Source organism: Vanellus vanellus (assembly GCF_965231255.1).
Source record: "Vanellus vanellus genome assembly, chromosome: 1".
Taxonomy (NCBI): domain Eukaryota; kingdom Metazoa; phylum Chordata; class Aves; order Charadriiformes; family Charadriidae; genus Vanellus; species Vanellus vanellus.
In genome coordinates, this window is record NC_138905.1 from 146,420,664 (window position 1) to 146,446,580 (window position 25,917).

The window sequence follows — 25,917 nt, forward strand, 5'->3', positions numbered from 1 at the left end:
CTCTCATTGTCACTCATATTTTCTCCCTCCTTATTTCCTTCCTAGTTCTATTCCCTCTCAGATCCTTTGCAACATTAATGCTAACAATTATGCATAATTCAGTAGCATTAATAATTTCTATTATGCTAAACCTCATAGGCTCACTTCAGTTTGAGGATTGCTTCATGCTGTGTAAAAATAGAAATCCACTAGCCCAAAGACCTTGGCATTCAATTGAGAAAACATGCAACAAACAAGAAGAAAAAAATCTCAGCTCACAGAGATAGACAAGATGAAAATATAAATATGGATATGAAAAAATAGGTATATGCATAGTAAGAGGGTTTTGAGTCAGCACTAGAATATTTTTTTTAATAATGCAACACATCTAAGTGAATTGAAAAGATCAGTGTTTTCACTGCCTCTCTAGCTAGCAAGAGAGAGAATGTAAAGGCCAGCATAGCAGTTTTATGGGCCAGTAGTATGCAGAGTAGTCAAGGTCCACAGGACTGGAATGCAGTGATGTTTAAGAGATGGTCAAAGCTGTTACTAACATACATGGAGCACAGCTCCACTGCAACCATAAAACATCACAAAAATAATTAACTGGCAATGATGTCTTGCTGCTATACTCACCCAAAAGACAATTATGGAAGCCAGTAAAAAGGAGTGACTGATATAGTAAATTTTCCAAAAAAAAGTCACAGAGCACCCAGTGGACTAACTGGAGGAAAAAAGTTACTCTGGCTTTGCTTCTTGCCAACACATTATGAAACAACACAAGATTTTTATTCCAAGATTAGAGACATGTTCTAGAGGTCAGTACCTGACCAGTTAAGAATATATTACTTGTTAAAAATAATCCATGATTCCAAATCAACTATGGGGAGTTCAGGAGACAGAGGTTCTTGCTGGTACCTTTAAAAATGGAAATTTAATTCTGAAAGGTCTTTCAGGCCTCACTAAAAATACAAGTGGGGCAACTAGAATTCAGTTGCCAAGTTTGCAGAAGACAAAAGTGAGCCATCCACAGAGAAGCCAATATGGCATCACAATAGCAGCAAAAAATTTTATTACATCAATATATACAAATAGAAGCACCATTAATACAAGCTGTCATTTATTAATCTTTAAAGGCAGGGCAGTTGCTGTCCCCCAACCCCATTTCATGCTTTACTGCTTGTATCAAGCAGCATTACTGCTCAATACCCAAATACTAGTTTTGAGCCAAGAGATGCACCTATTTGGGACAGACTGGCCCTGAAACTCCTTTTCTTCTGCAATGCCAGCAGAGAGTCCTTCCTGACACTATTGTAGGTACTGAGGCATAAGCTTTTCCCCTGCTGGAAAGGCATCTTGATGCAGGCTCCTATTAAGAAGTCTGTACATGCGACTGTCTATGTTGTCTGCATTCTCTCTTCACTCAGGTTTTATAGACTGGTCGGTACTAGTCTTATCAAAGAGAAGTGCTATCATTGAATTTGCTTATTGAGTCCCCAATTCCCACTTTCATCACTCCACTAACTAAGCCAAATCAGCAGGGCTCAGAGCAACTGGGGGGAGAGAGGGGGCAGAAAAGAAGATGGCTATACAACAGATGAGCAAAGAGAAGCGTGTATTTGCTAGACCTCCACACAGCCTAATTAAAAACAATTTCAAAATGTATTCATTTTACTTATGAAAACTACATTTTATAATGGAAAAATGTCATTCGGAAAACTTTAGAAGGCATTTATTCACATTGGAAATCATATTTAAGAAAAATTAGGAAACAATTGCTTCAGGGAAAAAGCAGCATTGATCAAACTTGTATAGCTGCAGCTTGCATTAATGAGAACATGTTCCCTTATAATAAAGCCAGAGATGATAAACAGCTGCAGTGCCAATATACCACTACTTAGTTCAGACACAGAACAAGGGCAGCCATAACTGGTGTACAGCATCTTTGTATTTCAACAATGGTGTGCTGCTCCTCCTAGCACAGGGACACGTTATACACATACACACAGCATTGTGCTTTGTTTCAAAAGCTACACACCACGGAGAACCAAGGGATGTAGAAATGGACATTGTAAACACAAAAACAATGTAACTGTAGCTACTACTAGTGAGGCCCGAACAATGGTACTCCCTTCAGAAAAGCACGCTATGCTTACAGCATCATGATGTGTATGTTGAAGTAGGCCTCACAAAATGCCACTCAAATCAATGAACACGAAATGAGACAGGAGTGAGTCTAGACTATAAAGGAGCACTTCAACATACAAATGTACTTCAAATTTAATGTAAATACCTACAACATCATATTATTTGGTCCACTAAGGTCTACATCCTCATCTAGCAACGATCAATACTTCTGGCTTAAACAGAAAAACAAATCCCACAAGGTGACAATGCACCACACTATACATGGAGATAAGCATCTGCATCAACAGAATTCAACTTATACCCTGAGACACAAGAGACACTTACTGAGTCCTAACATCTCAACTGTATTAACAATGAAATGCAGTGAGTTTTCTATTCTTATTTTGCATTGAAAAAGGGGGACAGAGAATTTATTCTTCACATATTTTGCAAACAAAGCTATTTCTAAAATAGACATGCTGCTCAAGGATGTATCACAATAGGGTTCATATACTCGTGTAATGTTACTCTAGTTTTTTCCCCACACTTCCAGCTTGCTGTTATCCTACCAAATCTATGGCTGGCAGGTAATTTCCCAACAAAAGACCTCTTCCTTTAGTTTTCCACTTCAGCAAAAACAATATATCATACACTTGCTAATTTCCTGTCAGTAAGTCTGCTGTGGGCTCAATAGCTCCAAGGTTGTCTGCCATGGAGCCAAGAATCTGGAAGTCCAAATTCCAGCAACAACCTCAAAGCTCAAGGATTCCTGCATCAGGTAGGGAGACAGGGAAGATGGCAGAGTTCCCTGAGCTTCTGGTCAAGACCTGGCAGCCCTGGAACTGAAGATTCCTTGATGAGGACTTCTGCCAAGACAGGCAGATGCTGTATATGAGAAAAGCCAAAATGAAAATGCTGTGGAATTTCCTTTCAGAGGGAAATACAGAGACATAAAAATGTAGGTTTCATGCTGAATCTCAGCACAAGGGTTTTCTTAACGTTGGTGTTTCCCACAGAAAGAAAATGCCATGACTCGAGCAGCTTTAACTGTAACTCATATCCTGCTAGGTGCAATTATTTCGCAGCATGTAACTGATTACAGGAAGATTCATCAGGATTGTATCTGGATCTTGTTGCCATTAAAACAATACAGTAAATTAAAAAAGAAATTATTTACTGTGACATAAGCATCAAGAGTTTCATGGCTTGAACTGCTACTTCATGGTCCTTGTCCAGAGGCATGGACACAATTCGATCCTAATGGATGTAAAATGACAATAAAAAGATGTAACATGGTTTATTCTCAATAAACACATATTTTTGCTACAGCTAGATCATCTACACTAGTGGAGCAGAGATTTATTTTTATTTCAGCAGCTATTTCCTAAGAGATGTAAGGCAACTTGATTACTACCAAGTAGTTCCCCAGCCCCTGAAAATTAACAGCATGTTAATTTTTTAACTGAATTAATCATGCAGTAATATGATATTTTTATAGATATAATGTATGCGTTCACAAGAAATCAACTACAGTCTACAAATTAAAAGTGACTGACATCTTGTTTCTAAGATGTTACTACTGGCACTTCAGTATGTTAAATGAAGGTAAGACTCAAATTACAAGCATTATATAATCAGTTGCTCCCATCAACAGTAAATTGCGTGTACCTACACATTACAGAAGCCAGTGCCTTGCTGGAAAGACAATTTGGACTTGAGTCATAAAGCTACTTCATGGAATAGCAGTAATACTCCCAACCTCCAGAATTAACACTATTGCAACTTGGTACACATGCAAAACAGTGGAAGTTTTCCTGTCCTATGTTCCCAAGAACTCGCACTCCTCAGTGCAGTCTACATCTTTAAGGCATATTAAACACTTGGACTTGCTTGTTTTGGGACTAACAGCTTTCTTACTTAACATATCATTTCTGAATCTCTAGATTTTTTTTATTTTGCTCCTTCTTTTTTCTCACAACCCAGCTGGCAAGGTGTAGAAGTCCATGAATCCTGAGTTTGAACACTGAAGGGTAACAGAGGGAGCATGCGAAACTCCCACTTGTGGGAAACTGATTGATGGTTATATGATTACATTTCCCATCACTGAGAAAGCATGACTTAAACTTTGAAAGACTCCAGGTCAGTCTGTATTTGGTGTATAGCTGTTTGGGTTTCTTTTGTTTAGAGGGGAAGGAGTTGTTGTGTTTGGGTTGGGGCTTTTTGATCGGAGGATGGAGTTTGCAATAATCAATTTATATCACAACTTCCACACAGAGGGAGACTGCAGTACAAACAGACTGGAGCTATTTCATCAGTCTGTGAATACCAATCCTGCAGCTGCTTATGAAGCTTACAGCAACCTTCCTTTAACCAGAAAGATAAAGGACCACCACAAAGCTCTTTAAAACAGAGTTCTAAAACAGGTTAATCTTTAAAAAGGTTAATCTTTAAAAAACGGGTTAATCTTTAAAACAGGTTAATCTTAGATAGCCAAGTTGCAATCTGAATAATTTATTCTTAAGATACCAATATTAATCTATTTCTTGTTCTTTGAGGATGCGCTATAGGTATTTTTTACTATTAGCAACTGCTTTGACACACAGGTAAGCCCTGCACCTGTTGCAAAAAGAACATGAATTACCACCACATGCCAGCATTGATTATGTACTGATTCAGAGGGACTGAAATATCAAGCAGAGCACTTTTGAGTTTTCTTATTCAAATACCAAAAAAGCCCAGCCCCATTGGGATAAGATTAGCTGATGAAGTTATTAGCAAGGGCAGAATTAAACAAGTAAAGGGCTTACTTCTTAAATGAGTCAGGATGTTGGAATATGATAAAGGCAGTGTACGGGTTCGGTGCAGTCACAGAACAAGCTCTCAAAATTACAGCATATCATCTGACTTGTTCTGAAAGGAGATAAGGGATCCTTCTTCAAGATTCATACTGACGTGGTGGATCAATATAGAGTCATTCCCACATCAGTGTGATACATGGTCAGCCAATCCAGTATCTACAAGGTTAACCCATTATCAGGAGCAGCATAAAAGGGGACCTTAAGAGTACGAAATCCTTTGCCATGTGCCAAAGATCCTGTAAAGAAATCTGGGCCATTCTGGATGAACGGTGGAGATAATTGACCACAGTGCATACTAATACCACTTTGTGCACGAACTAAAGTGGAACAGAAAATTCCATAGAAACAGAGGGAAATATCTCTGCAAAATTCCTTCATCCACTCAATCAAGCAGGCCGTTTCTGCAGTACTCTGAACTTGGGTCAGTCAGTCAAGAGAGTGGGGAGATCAGCTCTGATTAAAACATCAGACCTTTTGTATACACCCAACCCAGACTTAAAAAATAGCACACAGTAATCTATTTACCTTGAATCTGCTAGTAAAGAGATCCATCCTGGAAACAAGTTCTTTTCTGCTATAAATTCCCTGTAGTCCCAGAAGACACTTCAACCGCACTTCAGCTTGCTACAAGACAAAGAAATCAGCTAACAGTAAAAAACATCTATCTTTGATGTTATTCACTATTGGCATTTATATTATGTAAATAAGAGTTCTTTGTGGGTGCCTACAGCAGACTACCCAAATACTGACTCATCTTCTTTATTAGTGACATTGGTACCATTTTGTTTGTGTGCACACACTCATGTCTCTCTCTCTCACATACACACACACACACACAGAGGAAGCCTGCAGTGAGTCAAACTTAAAGGCTACATAAAAGTTTGTGTTAGGCTCTCTAAGAGACAAAGAAACTCTCACAGACCTTATAGTTAAAAGCAACACAATGCAAAAGATGCAGGAATTGTGCTATTCACCTGTTAAAGATATACAAAGACAACACTATGGATGACCTACTTAATACAATCAGCACTCTTCCATACATCAGACTGTTTGCCTCCTTTCAACATTTGACTCAGACAGTCGTTAAACACTGATAAGGACTCTAAGAAATTCTGGGGCAGCAAAAATTCCCAGAGGAAGAGATACATCTCAGAATTGCACTAGCTCATCATCGTGAGTTGTCACAGATACGGAGTCAAATGTTACACCTTCTTCCTATTTCTGTTTTACACTAAACCAGTATATTTTAAGCATTCTAAGACAAGGGGTGCATTGAATTTGGCCTAATCAGTTAGCTTAGGCAAAATATATTTATTCCTGCAAGGTGTTATTTCATACTATTAGTACTGCTGCTTCATAAATGCCTCAAAAAGAGGCCTTTTCCTTATCCAGCTTTTAAATTCTTATGCATATTGCTAAAGCTTTCAAATGACAAAGCTTTAAATGTCATTAAAAAAGTCATTTTGAGGATCTAACATAGAAAAATTGTTGTGTTCTGTAAACTTATAATGCTAAGGATATCAGCAGAGACACTTAAATGAACTGCAGGCTTTGAATCATCTTCATATTTCTTCCTTAATTCCTCTTGCTAACAATAGCAGTAAGAATAATCAAGGAAACCCAAGAAAGGAGACCACCTACACATTGGCTATCCATTACTACAAGTTCCTGTTCACCTGCTTAAATGGAAAGCAAAGGCTGATTCCCAGTAGCGGGCTCTGACCAACAGTTTTGCATAAGACAGCTTTTTGCTAGAAATATAAAATGAAAGATCAACAGGTAACAATGGGTACTGCACTCTAATCTGCCCATGACATGCCAGCAGTACATATTTTATATTGTACTTTAAAATTAAAAGCCTTGTCTGAGAAAGAGACTGTTGCTCCCACCTGCTGCCTCCTACAGCCACAAGGGCTCCACAGTGCAGAACTCACTCACAAACAGTCCCAGCTTGGTACCCATCACTACACACTGGCACAAACTCAACTCAGCCAATGTACAGCAAGTCGGGCTTCAGCTGCCCTCAGCATTTTATCACGAGGCTTTGGTTCTGAATAGGGAATGCATTTATGCTCGGGGAAAAGGAGAAAAAAAAAAAAGGGGGGAAAAAAGTTTGTGATAGTTTGTTGGATGGTCATATAGTCCTTGGCACACAGCTAGTAATACCATTTGCATTTGTCAGTCAGGTGGCATTCAAGCGTAGGTCTGCAGATATACAGTTTAATACACTAAACTGCACCACCTGCCTTCTAAGGTATCCTGTTCCCACCCGAAAGTTGTCATAACCCTATATGTATATGTCTCTTTTCAGTGTTGAGAAAATTAACTCTAGTAACTGTGAACAAACAACTACTATGACTGGTTCTGCTGTTTTCAGCAGCATTTTCTCCTTCTCAACCACCTCTCCTTTTCTAGATTCATCATTCCTCATAGCTTCTTGATCATTCAAAATTACTCCACATCCTTCTAAAACCACCTCACTACTTAGATTCAGCTCTTTTCAGCAGTAAGGTAGGCAAGTACAAACACTCAGCCATCTACTCCCCTCGCCAGAACTACCATTCTAATCTTTATGAAATACCCGCCTGTTTGGGCTTTCAAACTTGTGACAGAGTGAAGGGGAATTACGGAAGCACATTTTCAGGGTACTCTGAACACACTCTGTCCCTCAGCTGTATCACAGTATATTTCAACCCTGACCTGCAAACAGATTGGCAAAAAACATCAGTAAGATGGTGGGCAGCTCTAGTGACCTCAAAGCGCTCTGCATGGGCTCCAGCACCGCTTAGATGCATTGAGTTATGAGATTTCAGCCTGACTACTATCACAGAGACGGAGCCATTCAATAAGCCTTACAAATACAGGCTGGGACCTGGATGATTTGATGGGGTTGTTGGGTCATTTTTTTTTTCTCCTCAACACTCCCGAAATAATAAATTGGGAAAGGTAGGTCTACTTCTGAATTACTCCTGAATAGCGAAGACAATCCAGCTTACCTGACCTGTCAAGGAAAAACAATTTTAAAAACTGCCCTCTGCCCCCCCCGCAAAAAAAAAAAAAAAAAAAAAAAAAAAATCAGTACATATGCACAGAGCAGTAAACCACTATGTTAACATGATCATTTGACGAAAGAAGTATTTCAGAAGTAGCCATAACCATGGGATCAGTTTTTATAGCCATGTTGAATGGGTGGCAAAACTAAAAACCCTTTCCACTTCCTGAAATTTGCCAGGAGGATCACATGGTCAGGACAAAGAAGTTCATTTCAACAGCAAGTTCCTATTTCCACAGAATTTCTTTGGTTGTTTGTCATAGTCTAATGACAAAACCTCAACAACTTGCCCCGAAGTTCCAGACAAATCTAGTCTAACATGGTAGGAGATCCCTAATCTGCATCTCCATTGTCTTTGCCTTCCTGTCTGCTAGTTCTGCCTTCCACTTTCCCCATCCTTCCTCTTCATTGTCTTGATTATTCTGGACTTTAACTCTGAATTTTTTACACAGCACTCCCCTTCAACACCTGCTGCTCAGATCAGAACTGGTTTGATTGGATCTGGATGCTAATTTAGGAGCTATATATTCCCTTGGAAGAACACAAGTGAGCATGAGCTAGGTGCCTGGGTTTCTCAAATGCACTGATAGGTGACTGGGCTTACGTATAACATTGTGTAACTGCACACAGCTGTAAGATTTAGTATCAACTGTTACTTGGTCTTCAAAAATAAAAAGTTAAATTATTTCTAGCAGATGAACAGAAACTACTCAGAAATGCATCCTTATAGCACCGTTCCACAATTCTTACTGGGCCAAAGAGAGAGCCTCACATGCAATTTTGAGCATATTACCACTGAATTTGCAGCACCTTCTTGCACCTAGGAAATAACCTTTCACATAAAAATATAATGTTTCATATCAGGGTATAATGGCGAAATGGTATCTCATGGGGAAGAAAGAATTATTATATTCAAATAAAAGACTTTGAAAACAAAATGTTAATTGTATACTTACTTCCCCTCCCCCCTCTGCTTTAAAACCTCCCAAATGACTGAACTTAATCTCTATTTACAGCACTGTAGATGATCCTGGCCAGGTTTTCCCCCACAGTTAGAATACTTTTGTGGTGGTTCCACTCTGGGGCCTTAATTATTTGGCAAAATTCTCTACATTATATTCTAAAAGAAAATTGGCTCTGGGAGATATCAGTTTCTTGCCACCCACCCCCAATGAGATGGGATGGAAATGCTTATTAAGGAAGAGTAGTGGGAAATAACATTCAGATGTATATAAAAGCACTGCTGCCCCTGTTGCTGCCAAAAATGCCCTGCTCTCATTTTGGAATCAAACAAGCAATTTAACAGTGGCTGCAAATCACAAAGCACAGCAGGGACTGCAACCACCAGTAGTGGCATACTACCAGGTCTCGGCCAAATGTGGAATATGGAAGACATCTCACTTTATCTCACTCTGCTTGCATCTGTATTGCTTTCAGATAACAAGCTTTAGAAAAACAACCATTTCCAGTTCCCAATAAATGACACTGGATGAGCTATGTGCATTAATGAGAGACACCAGCTGTTAATTTTCACTGTACAGCACTGGGAATGAAGACACATCATCTTCAAAAATTACTTTTTCTTTTGAGAATTCTCCCAACTGAACATATACTAAAAATATATTCTGACCAGATAAAATTTATTCAGGAAAAGTCGACAGTTCTTGATAGATGTGTTGTTCTAAAAATCTAAATACTACCTTTACACTAATGGCACAACTCAGGGAAGTAAGAGGCTTTGTGCTCCCCCTGCTGGCTTAGCGGTAAAATACAATTTTATTCAGCGAACACAAACATTACCTTAAACTGACACAAAACTGAGGACGTTTCAGAATTTATACAGAAGTTATATACATTTTAAAAGGGGCCTGCAGAAGTACCGTGTGTCAGTTTCGTAATTAGCCATTCACTATAAATATTCCTATCCCCCTAGAATCTCTCATGCATTTTAGAAGCATAAGAAAAAGCATATTTTTGAGTTACTGTTTTCTTTGGGGGTTTTTTATTTGTTTTGGTGGGAGGTTTTTGGTTTTTCAAACGTGCCCCTACTCAAAAATAAAAAAACGAATTTACTATAAGGAAAAGGAGATAACCCTTTGGGAAATGACTGGTCTTTGTAAATATTTTCTATATCCATTTAATTCCAAATGAGAAATGCAACATTGAAGACTATTTTACTATAGGCAATATTTATTTGTTCATTTTTATAAAATAAAACAAAAATTTTAAATGTCACCATCAAACCTAAAAGCAGAATTTTAGTCAACATTTAACACTGTATGTGCTCAAAGGAGATAGGCTATTTTACAATTCAGTAATAGCTCCTGATTCAGTAACATATAAAAATAACTGCACACACAGGGACACACACTGCTACAGAACTGGAAAACACGTTCTCTGTTATTTAGTGCTACAATGGCTTTAAAAATAAAATGGGGAAAAAAGTAAATTAATTTTTGTACCACCACAATCTTAAATACCTACTCCAAAGAATTTAAACGTTAGGATGCTTTAAAAAAAAAAAAAAATTAAAAATTCCCATCTACTGCCCCCAGTGAGAAAAACTAAAACTTTACCTTATCATACAGCATCCACCCAATGTATTTTAAGTAGCTATCATTTAAAAAAGCATCTGGGTATGTTTTAATCCAGCTGCCAATTTCTTCAATGCAAGTTGCTCGGATCTCAGGGATCACATCACTGTGAAATTATAAAATTGTAAATTTAATACATTAAAAATGCCTAATATATATTAATTCTATTATTTGCAATATTTTTATTTTCTGGAATTGCGGAAGCATGTATAATCCAAAATATTACAAGTATCTTCATATTAATGTTCTAAGTTACTCTTCAATCAACAATTAGGCCACTTTCAGGTACAAATGTTTCATTAAATAATTATTTCATAACTCTGGATATCTTCTCAATCACAAATGCACTGCTCTATAGCCAGCAGGAAGAACTTAAGAAAGATAATAAAGAGAGGTCCTTTCTTAAGCCCATATTCTTTAAAATAATTTATCTCCTACACTTTCCTTGACACCATCAGTGCCTCTGGGATGCTTAACCTGATTCTAGTATCTGGACAATCTGAGCAAGAGTTTCTTGGGAATGCAGATACACATCACAGCTTTATTTTTATTCTTACCGGTAACGGTTTAGAAATGTCCCTTTGAAAATAGCATTCATCATGTTCTGTACCTCTAGAAGCTTATGCTCATACTGAAATACAAAGAGAATTGGTTGTTAATATTGGTCCCACAATTCACGACACATGAAAAATATGCATAAGTGCACTTAAAATACTACTGTGGTAGAAATCACCAGCATTTACACATGGTACCAACACAAAACAAGCGGTCTGCATCTACACTAGCAACTGGCCTTTTTGTAGCTACATCCTGATGAAAGATTTACCAGATACCAACTACTAACCTGTATAAAAAGGTACAGCACATAGTATGTTTGATATAGTGAGTCTTAATCTATCAATACACAGAAAGATACAGCACAACTATTAAGTAACCTTCACGTATAGGTCCAAACTCTCTTTTTATGCACTTAAATGGAGATGGAAGAAAGGCAGTCACGGGAATTTTCAAAATGCACCTACTCCAAAATGAGCATGTATTTTAACCGAGCCTTGAAAATCCAATTTTTAACCTCTGGAAACCTAAGCCACTTGATAAAAACATTCTCTCATCAACAGCATCAGGAAGGGTGACAAGTTTGTTCCCCGCTCCCCCCAACACACACATTTCCTCTATTTTTCCCCATAAGATCAGACCTACCATCATACCAAAAACCCCTGTCTCACCCAAATGCTTCTTCCCCCAGAAAAAAGGGGTTGTTTCTATAACAGAGACGTCTATGGGCATCCAAAGCTCAGAACAGAGAAAACCGATTTTAAGGTCAGCAGAGAAGGCACTATGCTTGATGTTCATACATCAAGTCACCTCCACGTTCAAGCCAGAATTATTTCTTACAGTTATAGGCCTGTCTCTGGGAGTTGATATGGAACTGTCTGGCTGAGCAGGGAAGAAATGACAGAAACTGAACAGCAAGAAACATACAGGTCATACCTAAAGTTATGACCAATTTTACAATGCATTACACAGAGATGACAACTACCCCATGTCCTTTTGCATTCACTGAAATTCAGTTCAAGAACTAACATTTTGACTTATAATTTTTATAAACATATGTAAAACCACTCCCAGAACACCAGAGCTACTAATGCAATTACATGTGTGTGTAAATCCATATTTGTGTACGGATCAAGGGCTAACAATGCCAATTTAGGGAAGTAGGACAGACATCTCAACTTAACAATACATAGGTCAGTTATTACCTTAATCATCTTTGTACCTCTTAATCTAGCCAGTCACGAACGCTCTGCAACATGCATTAGATAAAGATATAAACCTCAAAGAACTGCAGTAACCCAAAAGCAGGCTGCCAGCAATCCCTCTTTTCACATCTTCACACATTTCCCATACAGGACAGCTGCCTAACCTCTTTCCTTTTTCTCTCTAGTTGATCAAGTCTGTAATTGGTCCTCTTGCCACTTATCCTCTTCTTCTCCACCTCATATAATCTTTGAGCATTGTGCTTGTTGACATCAAGGTTCAGATGTACACTTACAACTGCTGTCAGAAGTTTCATTGCTAAAAATGAAACAAACCCAAACCTCAGAAATACATAGCATAAATACACTCACCACTTTACACAAAAAGGATAGGGTTAGCCAAAACCAGTTTATCATCCAAAATACAAACATTACTACATTACAATAATTTGTTTTAAAATACAGTGTTTATTTTAAAGGCAGACAATGATCAAAAAAGGAAAATTTAGAGATATTACTGGTTATTTAGAACTTTTGTCCAGAGTTCTAGTCAGAGGTCTAGTCAGAGACATAATTTACTGGACAACTCTCTTCTTAGCTTATATTATTTTGATTTTTCTGCAAAAGAATCTAGAGTTGTGGAACTGGTGATTTTCAGTACCCAAACAAAAAACCCAAACAACAGTGAATCTGCCCCGATGAAAGGCTAGGAATCTTAATATTTTACTTTAATTGACAAAAATTCATGTTTCTCTAAGGATCATTAGATGTTGGTTTGCACAGATTTCAAGTGTATTTTTTAAGCCTTCAAAGCCAACAGTGTGCTTTAGAACAAATTATACTTTAAGTATTCTTTGCATAGCAGACAGGGTATTTACAGGCTTTAGAAAAAAAAAAAGTCATCTTGCCGCATGAAAGAAAAAGCGTTATGAGCAATGTTCTTTTTAGCACAGGTACCACAAGAACAGCTCTCCAAAGGAAGCTTTCACAGGTGAAGCATTTAATGCAACCTCACCATGTTAATTAGTGGAGAGAGGAAAATAACAAAATAGAAAACTGACTGTGAAAAAGAAGTTACTGAAAAAAAAAGAGTTACTGAAAAAAAAAAAGAAGACTCAGAACACAGCAAAATTCTAAAATTAGTCACACCAGATATTAAAGAAATTTTCTTTAGAAAGAAAAGATGGTCTAGATCTATCATACATGAAGCATCCAAATTCCATTCGGATACAGATGGGAACAAATTATTTATAGTACAGTAACACAGATTAGGAGGAAGGCAATGTCAATGCATAAGAGAACAACTGCTCCAGTAAAGAGAGCTTCTCAATTTTGAGCAGTTTTGTTTGTATACACATCAACAAAACTCACAATCTACAGCAATTCTGTAAGTTATTTTACCTGCCAAAGTGCTTGTATGTCTAAATGCTCTGACCATGGAGTCTGCTAAGCCGGTAAGCAGCGAGATGATAGTGTCCATCAAGTAGCTGTCATACAGGATGCTGCACTGGCACTGTTGGACAAGCACTGCAATAAATTCACAGAAATTGGCCTTGAACTTCTTCCAATAGGGCCCTGTTCTGATCAGCGGGTAGTCTTCATTGTCCTGCACAAGAAAAAAAAAACAGCTACTTCACTAAACTGTTTTTCAGTGGTATCAGTTCCCTAAGACACATAAATGTGTCTTAAACAAAGATCTGACCCTGGGGAAGTGAAAATAAACAACCATGGTGCGGGGCAGGAGGGGACTGTTTTGCTCAGCAGCGCTACCAGCTTAAGGAGTTTATCAGGCTACAGCTTAATGACAAATACTGAGTCACTCACCTATACCACCAGCACCTGAGTCTCCAAAAACCTCCACAGAAACCGTAAGTATGCAGTACTTTTGACGTTATCAAAAACCAAGTTACAATAAAACCACGAGAGTGTTCACAGTACAGTTGATACTGCCAGGAAGAAAGCAGGCAGATGGCAGTTCAAATGACTGCTCACACAAAGTGGTGTGCATCATGTGAAAAAGCACACTAGGAAGACTTTGTAGATGCCAACCTCAGGCAGTGTGAACATTCATTTCATTTGCTGCTCACAGATCTCAGGAATGGCTCTGAACATTAATTTGCATCCTGATAGTTTCCAGGTATGAATGGAGCCAGGGAATTCCAAAACTTCTCTCGCTATGGAAAACATCATCTTTAAGGCAGACCAATACACAGCTGGTCCCTCAGTTGGTCAAACACCTTCTCAGATGTACTCTAACATGCAGCTTCACACCTAGAATAACCTTCTGTACTTACAAAGTACATTTTATGCTCTTCTTTTATAACTTTGGAAACAAAGCACAGCACTCACTGCTTTCTTGAAAAATAAACACAAACACAGACTGATCTCAGGGATGTCTGCACATTAGAAGTCTGGAATTTGGGATGCATTCCTGACCAGGTTGCAAGAGTCAGTTCATAGCCTAACAGTAGTAGCAAGTGCTCAGACAAAAAGGGAAGTCCCCAGCAGGCCCCATTAAATGCTGCTTGGTCATGACACAGACAGCAGAAACACAACCTACAACCTTCAGGAAGCACCTACTTGATCACAGTAGCTTACTCCTCAATCTGAAAAGCAGCACGAATTGAGGAAGACATCTCACTTTTTAAAAGTGTTTCTACTGTCCATGTATATCATACTGGGATACTGTTTAATGGTAACATGCATACTGTAAATATATAGACAGCACAATGGGCACACCACCTAAATTTAGGCACCGAAGTTGGGATTCCCTTAGATTCCCTCCACACCCAGTAGAGAGAAGCAACCCTACTTCTAGAAGCCAAGTCAGATCAGGCGCTTAACACAGGTTCTTCCAGAGAACCATTCAAATCATTCAGCTGAGGCTCCTGCTTTGCCTCATCCTGGAAATGTTTATTTCTTTCATACAGAGCATATGGAAAGAGGGAAGTCAAAGTGAAGTGCCAGCATGGAGTTAAGGTGAAGTCCCCGCAATGCTGCAAGTCTTTTATGGGAAGAGGAATTACAGAAAAGCTGTCTCTGTGGGGGAATTTGGTACATAAGAAGTTAACAATGCTGGTGATGCTTATCTCCTGTTCGAACCCTGTGGAGGTGAGAGCCGACAGGCCACTGTGAAAAACAGCCGAAGGAGGGAGTATTGTGACAGCAGGACACCTTGTTTTTTCTCAAAGTCACAGGAGCAAAGGAATACACAGATAAATGGCTTCAGCATGGAATCTTGAAGGCCATAGTGCCCGGAGTGAGACCTTTTGCTTAATTATCCTCAAAATTAATATTAAACTTGACACTCCTAAGTATGATAATGAGCAGAAAGAAGAACATGCTAAACATATAAGACTATAGCACCCATATCTCCACTCAAATCATGCTAAAATGTCACCCCAGGGAGGGGAACAGATAAGGTTAGGATATAAGGGGCAATATGGAGGGTACCTGGATACAGACATATACATACATATATACACATGAGCAAGAGATCTCTCTGAGGAAGAAGAAACTTGAGACCTAGAAGAGACAGTCAACGGGCTGTGCTCCCCTTCCTCTACTAAGACAGGGACACTTTCTTGGTAAGCACTGCACCTTCAACTCTTGGTGAAAGAACTCCCAGGATAGCATTTATTCATCTATTCATTTATCATTTACTCATTTATTTTGCTAGCATTATTGTAGTATATTAGCGCTATTGCAGCTAGTGCATTTATCAACAGCAATTCCAAATCTGTTATACCTGTTGCTTCAGTAAACCATTTTCTCTTTTCAACTCTGCTAACTGTCTCAGTGAAAGTCCTTTGTGGGGCTCTGAAATGGGCAAACATTGAACTGTTTCAGAGAAGGCCTTTAGCAGGGCTCTGAAACAGGAAATCATTTATCTTTACAGCTTTGCGATGCTGTCCTAGTGAAGGCCTTCGGCAGGATCTGAGACAGGCAAACGCTGAGCTGTCTTAAAGCCCTCGGCTCTGAAACAGAAACAAAACTAACACCCTTTTAACGCAACACTGTTCTCGAAATATTCTTCCAATCAAACATTTATTTTTGCAAGAGAATGTTTTGATGAAACAAGCCTTTGAACAAATCTATCTGCCAAGATCTATGTGCATGCATGTATGCATGCACGCATGTATGTAGAGCTTGCTGAAAAGGATGAAGAACGCTCTTGAATACCACTGCAACTTGACATACACCACTGTGTTCAAAATGCTATAGGAGCAATTCATCACATCCACCTCAGCAAGTCACCTTCACCTCCCTTTAAAATCAATAGCAAGAAACAGGCACTTCAAAAGCTTGAGTGCATTCAAGCCAACCAGAGGTCTAAAATAGACCAGGTGAGGCAGACCTCTGAAGTGCATAATTATCTCAATTTGCCAATGTGCAATTTAAGATTACTAGTTCTGATGTATTTGCTTACACTAGAAACAAGAAATACAGCCACAGAAAATGCTACGCTACAGTCGCACAGAACTGCAAAAGAGCCTTACCATATCCACCGGCCAAGTGACCGTCAGGATCCAAGGATAGGCCACGAATTTCTTGTACTGCAACCCAGTCTCCTGTAATTCATCAGACAAAATTTTAAAAGCTTTTTAATGAAATGGCACAGTTAATTCATAATGACAAAAATATCACAAACCACGCATCATATTTAAAAGTCTATTAAAACTTAAGATAATTTGTATTACATGTGGCTCATAAAATCCAATGCATTAAACAAAATCTAATCCCTTCTCATCTTGTTTATTTTATTTATAAGCAACTATAGAAGAAAACCACACTTTTATATAAAACCTGAGTTTTCTTGCTACAAGTAAGAGACAACTTAGTTTTAAAATTTATAAGCAAATATATACAAGGTATAATCCTGATCATTAATTCTATGGTATGCCTCCCCAGCAAGTGTAAGTATATATCACTTTCTAACATTTAGTAAATAGTTACTATAAAACATCTAAATTCTAGAAAATCATTCTGAGCTTTTCAAATTATAGAGAAATGGTTTCAGTACTAGTGTGACTTAATTCAGAGAGAGAAAGAGAAGGGGGTGGGGATTGTAGGGTTTTGGGGAGGGGGGATTGTAGGGGTTGGGGGGGGGGGGATGTTGCTTTGTTTTTTTTTTTTTAAACACATGGATGAGATCTCTCTCAGCCAACTTTTTTCCAGACTGAACAGGGTCAAGTCTCTCAGCCTTTCATCACATGAAAGATCATTAATCATCTTTGTGGTCCTTTGCTGGACTTGCTCCAGTAAATCAATCTCTCTCTTGTACTGGAAAGCCCAGAACTTGACTCAACACTCCAAATGTGGTCTCACCAGTATGAGTAGAGAGGAAGGATCACCTCCTACAACCTCTTTGCAATGCTCTGCCTAATGCAGCCCAGGAGGTTGTTGGTTGTTTTTGCAAGGGCGCACTGCTGGCTCATGTTCATCTTATCAACCACAAGGACACCGAGACCTTACTCCGCAGAGCTGCTTTCCAGCCAGTCAGCCCGCAGTGTGTAGTGGTGCATGGGGTTATTCCTCCCCAGGTTCATGGGGTTTCCTGTTGTAGAACTTCACAAGGTTCCCCTCTGCCCAACTCTCCAGCCTGCTGACGTCCCTCTGAACAGAACAACCACCTGGTCTAATAGCTGCTCCTCCTAGTTTTGTACCATCTGCAAACTTGCTAAGAGTACACTCTGCCTTACTGTCCAGATCATTTTTAAAGATGTTAAACAGTATTGGCGCAAATATCAAACCCTGGGGTACACCACAAGTAACTAGACTTCAGCTGGACTTTGTGCCACTGATCACTACCCTGTGGGCCTGGTTGTTCAGCCAGTTTGCGGTCGACCTCACTGTCCACTTACCTAACTCGTGCTTCATCAGCTTGTCTATGAGGGTGTTATGGAAGACAGTGTCTTACTGAAGTCAAGATAAACAACATCTGCTGCTCCCTCCTCATCCACCAAGGTAGTCACTTTGTTACAGAAAGCTATCAGGTTGGTTAAGCACAACTTCCCTTATTTAAATCCATGCTGACTACTCCTGATCACCTTCTTGTCCTTCATGTGTTTGGACATTATTTCCAAAATTAGTTGCTTCAAGGTCCCTTCCAACCTAAACCATTCTATAATTCTATAATCAACTTGCCCTTCTTGAAAACAGGAGTGACATTTGCTTTCTTTGACTCTTCAGGAATCTCTTTCAGTCACTATGACCTTTCAAAGATAATCAAGAGGGGCCTTGCAATGACACCAGCCAGCTCCCTCAGCACTCCTGGGTACATTCTGTCACACCACATGGTCTTAATGTATGTTCAATCTGTTCAAGTGTTCCCTAACCTGATCCTCCTCCATGGAGGGTAAGTAGTCTTTGCTCCAGACTTTCCTTCTGATCTTGGCGACCTGGTATTTCTGAAAGCCAGTCTTACTAGTAAAGACAGAGGCAAAGAAGGTACTGAATACCTCAGGCTCTTCTATGTCCTTTGTCACCAGGGCCCCCACCCTATTTAACATTGGGCAGATGTCTTCCTTGTTCTTCCTTTTGCTGTTGATATATTTGTAGAATCTTTCTTTGTTGCCCTTCACATTTCTTGCCAGACTCATCTCCACTAACATTTCCCACTAACACTAGTGAGAATTTTGGGACGAAGCATTGATACATGGATATAGTGTTGCAATTAATTAATAGAACAGTAAAGCAACAGTTAAATGACTGAAATGATCAAGAATGAAGAACTACAGAAAAACATTTAATTTTACAATCCTCTGAACTCTATAAACAAACAATGTAAATCAAAAGGCAAGATGAGGTACTCAAGCAGATATCTGGTAATATTCTCCACTCTCATTACTACTTTCACTACTATTATCATTTGTTTTCAAAAAATATTTTCAAAATGACAGTAGTCCTATATGGCACTACTTCTCAACTAACTTAATTACTAAGTTATGTTTCCATCTTATTTATGAAAAAGATGAGAGAGAACTACATTCAAAAAGAAACACAAGAGGAAAAAATTCACTTGAAAATTACAAACTACTTTGCTCTTGCTCTTATCATACTTCTGCTTTAAAAGAGATTGGTTTAATCCTCAAGCATTTTTTCAATCACCTAATAAATGCGGTTAATCTAAAAATGGTTGCTTCATACGTTTGTGGGGTTTTTGTTTCTATATTAACACTGGCTTAATACTAGTGATAACATATCAATTAAACAAGCTGAGAGATATTGTCTTTCTGGGAAAGTAAGAGAAGATTGGCAAGGAGGACTCTAAACATGCTCAAGTGACTTGCAGCTGAAGGTGTCAAAAAACACATCTCACACTGATTGTCGTTTAGTCTTGTGTGCTTGACGAGTAGAACACCTGCACTTGGATAACATAGGCCTGTGAAGGACTCAGAGGCACCTTACTGAACATGCTTGAAATTCCTGCCCTGCTGTCAGAAAGATTAAAGCACAGTAGAAAACTGTGCCACCTTGAATCCCTGATAAACAGGCGAGAACAGCAGGTTCAAACTCATTCTCTCTCGCTAGCAAGGACTCTCTCGCTAACAAGAAAAAACTTTCTAGTAAGGACTGAGCTCCACGGTGCCTGCGTTGCTGCTTGCATGCCTCTGCCTGGGTGCTGCTTTGGAGATCCCCCAGTTCGCAAGGTATAGGGATTAAAATTACTATTTGCATTTCATCCATGGTTTTGTGGTTGTTCCTGCATCCTACCTGTGTTGGCTCACACAGTCTTTAAAAATACTTAATTCTGTATAAATCATTTTAGGAGGGTTTTTAGCATAAGTTTCTCTAAAAGCAGACCAAGAATTTCAGAATTCACTGGATTTAGAATCAAAGAAAAATGAAAAAAAAAAACCTAAACCAACAAGTCACAGAGTATCTAACACAGGGATTATCACTTCCTTTCATCAGTAAAATGCTTCACTAATATGTCAAAATAATGCCCCCAAAACAAAGCTACTTTGTTTATATAGCATGCAGAATACAGCTTCTAAGGCAACTGTAGAATCATCCTTTTTGCCCCACCAGGACAGGTAAAAAGGTTACAGAGCTGTAACACATCCAGGCTGATGATAACAACAATCACATCTTCATACCTTCCAGAGTACCTACCCTATCGTGAGTGTATTCAGGGCTAATTTAGTTGGGAAAGAAGGGCCAGATTACTAATTCATATGGCCAGGCACATATCGGATCGTTTCTGTCAAAAATTAGCCCAAGTACTACTACACTTCTAAAATGAAGAAAACCATGTTGGCAAATTCATCCTCTGTGGGAATTTCTACAGCAGCTGGTCTTTGAGAGATGCTCAATTAAAGCAAGACTGATGGCTGCTGCTTGACAAATCAATTCAGAGGTGGCAAATACAGAAAAAAGGCACAGAAGCAACTGTGAGAGCACCGCAGAAAATTTGATGTTGGCATAATTAGCCAAGGAGGAGTCAAATAGAGAAACAGTATCGTAAAGCTATGCATTTTTCTTAACAGCCCTCAAGAAATGAGATATTCACTACTGTTTTGACAATTATCTAAAAATCAGAAATGCATTTTTCTTCCTTCGTATGGCATAATACAGTCATAAAGATTCATAGTGTCAGTAAAACAGAATTAAAAGATTCAAATAAAAATATCAGTTAAAAATATCTTTGAATTAGCTCATCAGTAATCCACAATAGTATTCAAAAGGACCTATCAACTAAATACCAAAGGAACCATTTGCCTGCTGCAATGCTGGGTTATATTTATCTCTATAAAGTCACTATCAAAAGAACTCCTAAGAGAAAGCCAGGTTCAGGAAAACTGCAGTTAGATAGCCCTAATAAAACTCTGAAAATAAAAGTGACTTACAAAAAAAAAAAAAAAAAAACACACAACACCATCCTGCTGCTGCTGCTAAAACGTGTCATCACCACACCAAATTTATCTTGTAAAAAACAGGATTATTTTCCTAAATTAAGGAAATGGGACACAGCTCCTGATAAGCAGCAAGAACTCTGTCCAGGTTGGCTATTAAGGTAAAACCGATTGTTTATAAAAAAAAAAAAAAAAAAACACACATGCAAAATCAAAGCTGTGCCTACCTCATCAAAGGTCTCCGTCATTTTTTGCATGACATCCTTCTTCTGCAAACTTTGAAACATCTCTGCTGTTACCATGCCTGGAAAAGTAATGTTTTAAAAACAAGAATTACCAACAACCGTATTACATTAATCAAGTCCAAACCACAGTAAGGACTTTATTTTAAATTTAGAAACGCCAAGAAAAGGCAACTCTGTTTACACTGGTATGGGCAACATGTATATAGGGAGACACATAAATTCACTTATAGTAGAAAATCCTGATGAACCAAAACTGAAATTCATATTAGAGAAATCTTCCCTGTGCTGTCTGGCATGGCTATTTTCTGTGTCCATTCATCTACTTCAAGGATTTACTAAAATTTTGCCCACTGCTCGTCTAAGACCCCAAAACATTTTCAATAAGAGAAGGCATATTACTGGAAAAAATTTTGGAGTGTAAAAAGGTACATTTTAGCTGCCTAAATACACTCAGAAGTTTCAAGCTAACAGAATAGTCTTCTTAAAACTCTTTCTTGACATCCTGAAGCATTTTGCTAGCAAACTGTCCCAAGAAGTCACTGTGTCTCAATGTTTGTTATGAAATAGACAACTTCACAACCCTCTTGTAAAAGTAACTGCAATGAGGCAAGACATTGCTTTTCTAACCACCAAAGCAGGGAGCTTAATTTGCTAGTTGTTTATTTTCGAAGATACTCGCAAAACAAAAGGATACTAGGAAATTACAAAACAAATGGCAACTGAGATGCTGGATTTTAATTAGAACGGTCATCAAAGCCATCTTCCCTACATGGGGATTCTGCAAAGTGATGTGACATGCCACTTCAGACACCTGACCTTGCAAACCATGTTCAAATACAACTCTGAGAGTTGGTATGCTGTAAACACAGAGTCAAAGAATTTAACCAGCAACATTCTTTGCTGCTAGTCTTGCCCATCTGGAGTTTGTCTTAACAAACAGTACAGACTACGAGTACATGATTTACTGGAGAGAAAAAATCCATTTTAGAAAGCACACTTCAGACTATTCTCACCCACAGACAATGAAAAAGGCTACTAAGAGGGTAAATTACCTTGACAGCCTGAGCACTGAATGAAGAAGTTGATCAGATCCAAAAGGGCCACATTCCTGTCTTGTTTATAAGCTTCAACCCAGTCATCTACTACAGACTAGAACAGATTAAAGAAACTCATTAGTCAGGAGCTGAACATAGCATGCTACATGCCATTGAGGACATCCATAATAAAGACCCAAACTAACATTGTTTCATCCCCATTAAATCATAAAAATGAGAATAAACGCCACACTATTTTGTTCCATTTCTAATAGTACATGCAAAAGACTATTTCTGGGGCAAAATGAAGTCTTGAACTGCTTATTCTGTTCTAGGCAACATTGCCATTCACAGATGCTTTGCTCCCTGTTAACAGGGAAAATAACCACAGTTTTAATAAATTTAATATACAAAACCCAAAACATCATCCTCCTGATTTCTTGCCAGCACTGAGGTAAGTTTCATTAAAAAAAAAAAAAAAAACAAAACCAAAAACCACCACACATTTAACCTCTGCACCATCTAATAATTAATATTAAATTAATATCAGCAATTGTCCCTGGGAGTTTTCTTCTTTTCTAGCATCTGGTTTGTGCAGAAGGCTGAAACAGTTCACATATTACAGTTAAGCTAAAAAAAAAAAAAAAAAAAAAAAACACACAAAAAAAAAACTAGGGCAGTCCAGCCTATATAACCTGTATGTGACACAGGCCTGTTGGGACAAGCCAACCAGGCTTGAACCCACCTGTAGTGCCACACACATCTAATGAATTCTAGCAGCAGCAGCCTAGACTCAAGCTGCTGCTGTTCCAAGCCCTTCACATCATGCTTTGCAGAGCAGAAGCTGAGCTCTTCAGGGAGCTCTGCTGAAGTTAACACTTCTGTAACATGGCAAAAGTCCATCCACATGCACATCTTGGAAAAACTAAGGTCTCACATCCAAAACATAAATGTACTTTCCATGTGCGCACACACACAGACTTTGCTTACAGACACTACATAATGGAGACGTATGTATAACCCTGTATAAAAGTATTTGGTACTCCAGATTTTAATCCTTCATACACTTATACAAACTTAATATACACATATGCTCACAGAGTATGGTGAGGTGGGATTCCTCACACTGAAGAAAGTTGCTAAGTGTATAAAGTATATAGATGCCCGGGGAACCTGACTATTATGCAAGCTGCTGTCAAACTGCATCAAATAGAGGTAAAAGAAAGATACCAAAAGGTAAGCTCCCAGAAAAAAAAAAAAAAAAAAAAAAAAAAAGGCCTGATTTTCAGAATCCTGAACCGCCAAAGCTTTCTAGTGATGAACCTTTACTGTATTTCTTAAAATAATTCCCTTTTAGCATGTTCAGACATTGCTTTAGGAAGACTGATTTAGGTATGTATTTCCTTCCTTTTTTTAAGTATCTGACAGCTAGCTTTTGACTAATTTCTTGAAGATGCATTCTTTTCAAGAGCCATGCTCATAACAGTTTTTCAATCAAACACGTTTCTTCCCCACCTATGCCAAAACAGAACAAAATTTCAACACTCCAGAGTATAAATAACTGAAATGACCACTGTTTATCCATCTTCCCTCCACCGACTCCTCTCAGAATTCAGAGCTAGAAATACCTGCATGGCCCGCTTCCCCATGCTGACCACTTCAAACAACGTAACTGCCTCAACCACTTCGCCATTCTGCAGCTGTCTCACTCTTCTGCCACTGGAAGAAGTTCTCCTTAAGTTTTCACACTGTTCTCGGACCTTCCGTTTCTCTCTCTGAAATGAGTCAAGCAAAGAAAGTATGTGAGAAAATTCAACACGTAACAGCCATTCACAGATACAGGAATTATCCCCTAATGACAAGTTTATTTTACTCTCATTGTAAGGATATCCCCAGGGTGCCAACTTTTAAGCTTCAAGGACATTGATAAAGCCTTATGAAACACGACCATACTAGAAGGGGACGAAAGAAAGGATTTACCAGTTTGACCTTTTTTTCCCTCAAAAAATGAGTCATAAGCATAGGAAGCTATAGCAGGAAAGAAGGTTCTGAACAGTTGTGTACTACCCAGAAGGCATTTTTCAGTGGCAGCTGTAATTTCTGAAGAACAGACAGCAAGCAGAAGCTCTTCTACATCTTTTCACTCACAGGGTAAACACACAACGTGCAAATTAACATCAGCTGCACACAATGCACAGCTAAGGAAGAATACACACTGAAATGAACTGATTGTTCAAAAGCCAGTATTGAGGCTCTGGTGCCAATGGAATTTGGTGGTCAAGCTGTAACCAGTGACTAGAATTTAGACGCACTGTATTGCGTTTTTTTAATCTAATACTCAATTTTGTAACGATTGAATGAGACAGAAAATCAACTCCACAATAATAATAATAAAAAAAAAAAACACTAAAACATTTTAAAATCAACTTACTGGTGTTTTCAGATTGCCATTTCTCACACAGCTGCCATTCTGCACAGTCACAGACTCAGGCACAGTCTCATCATGGACAGCATTCTCTCTGAAACATGTTGAAGGGGTTAGCAGTGAGATCACAGAACTACACACTTCAGTACAAACAACAGAAGAAAATGAAAACATATATAAGTATTTTAATATTTTTGATGAATCATTTGGAAGTGATGTAATTTTGTTACTAAAAACCAAACAGCTAACTTTAAAAGTACACCAGAAATTTGGGCCTTTTTCAAACTGCTGGCTTTCCTGTAAGATGTACAGGTAGTTAGAAAACTAGCAACACTATCAAAGATATCAAGGAAGTAGAAAGTAAGTAAATGAAATAGATAGCTGATGTTGACTTAAGGCAGCCTTTGTTGACTTAAGGGCTTTCCACCATGAATCAATAACACAAGTATGCATCCACTTTGTGGTTGAGCTAAACAAAACATGGTAACATTTGATGGGTTACAATTTAAAATGAGAGGAAGAAACTGTTTTACTTTGTAAAACATGCCGAAGAAGAAAGACACATAAGAAATTTCATTTGCAGGTCATCGCTAATAAGATGGAGGAATAATTTTATAAATAAAGATGCACCTTCTAGGAGATCTGAAGCCATACATTTATCTGCAATGAAATCATGCCAGTTTTCATCATTCCCAATGCTAACAATATGCTTTGCCAAAGGTCATGTTTGAGCAGACGAGCTGGATCCCACTTGTGCAGCAGGTCCAGTACTGGTAGCTGGCTGCTATGGCCTCCTTTTAAACTACGGTGGCTAGGACATGAAGCCAGTTGACTTGTACTATAAGAAGGCACAAAAAGAAAGCAAATATGAGAGTGTACAGTTACTTTATTTTTGTGATACAGCTGCAACAAGAGAGTGTACTACCACAAGTGACCACTTTACAAAGAAAAGAGTGTATTACACTGTCAGATATAGTCAACTCTCCAA

The 25,917-nt window shown here is 38.5% G+C and overlaps 1 protein-coding gene across 1 annotated transcript in view; it reads right to left on the minus strand.

Annotated features, from left to right (window-relative positions):
* Positions 1-25,917, minus strand: part of LOC309677308 (cohesin subunit SA-2-like) — a 62,969-nt gene that overhangs the window by 32,774 nt on the left and 4,278 nt on the right. The window contains exons 2-12 of the mRNA XM_082490091.1: positions 24,936-25,023; positions 24,133-24,279; positions 22,523-22,619; positions 21,453-21,529; positions 16,867-16,938; positions 13,769-13,973; positions 12,535-12,686; positions 11,168-11,241; positions 10,593-10,716; positions 5,490-5,588; positions 3,284-3,363 (exon numbers count right to left, since the gene is read on the minus strand). Of these exons, the coding sequence (XP_082346217.1) occupies positions 3,284-3,363; positions 5,490-5,588; positions 10,593-10,716; positions 11,168-11,241; positions 12,535-12,686; positions 13,769-13,973; positions 16,867-16,938; positions 21,453-21,529; positions 22,523-22,619; positions 24,133-24,279; positions 24,936-25,023 (1,215 nt within the window). The remainder of the gene's footprint in view (positions 1-3,283; positions 3,364-5,489; positions 5,589-10,592; positions 10,717-11,167; positions 11,242-12,534; positions 12,687-13,768; positions 13,974-16,866; positions 16,939-21,452; positions 21,530-22,522; positions 22,620-24,132; positions 24,280-24,935; positions 25,024-25,917) is intronic.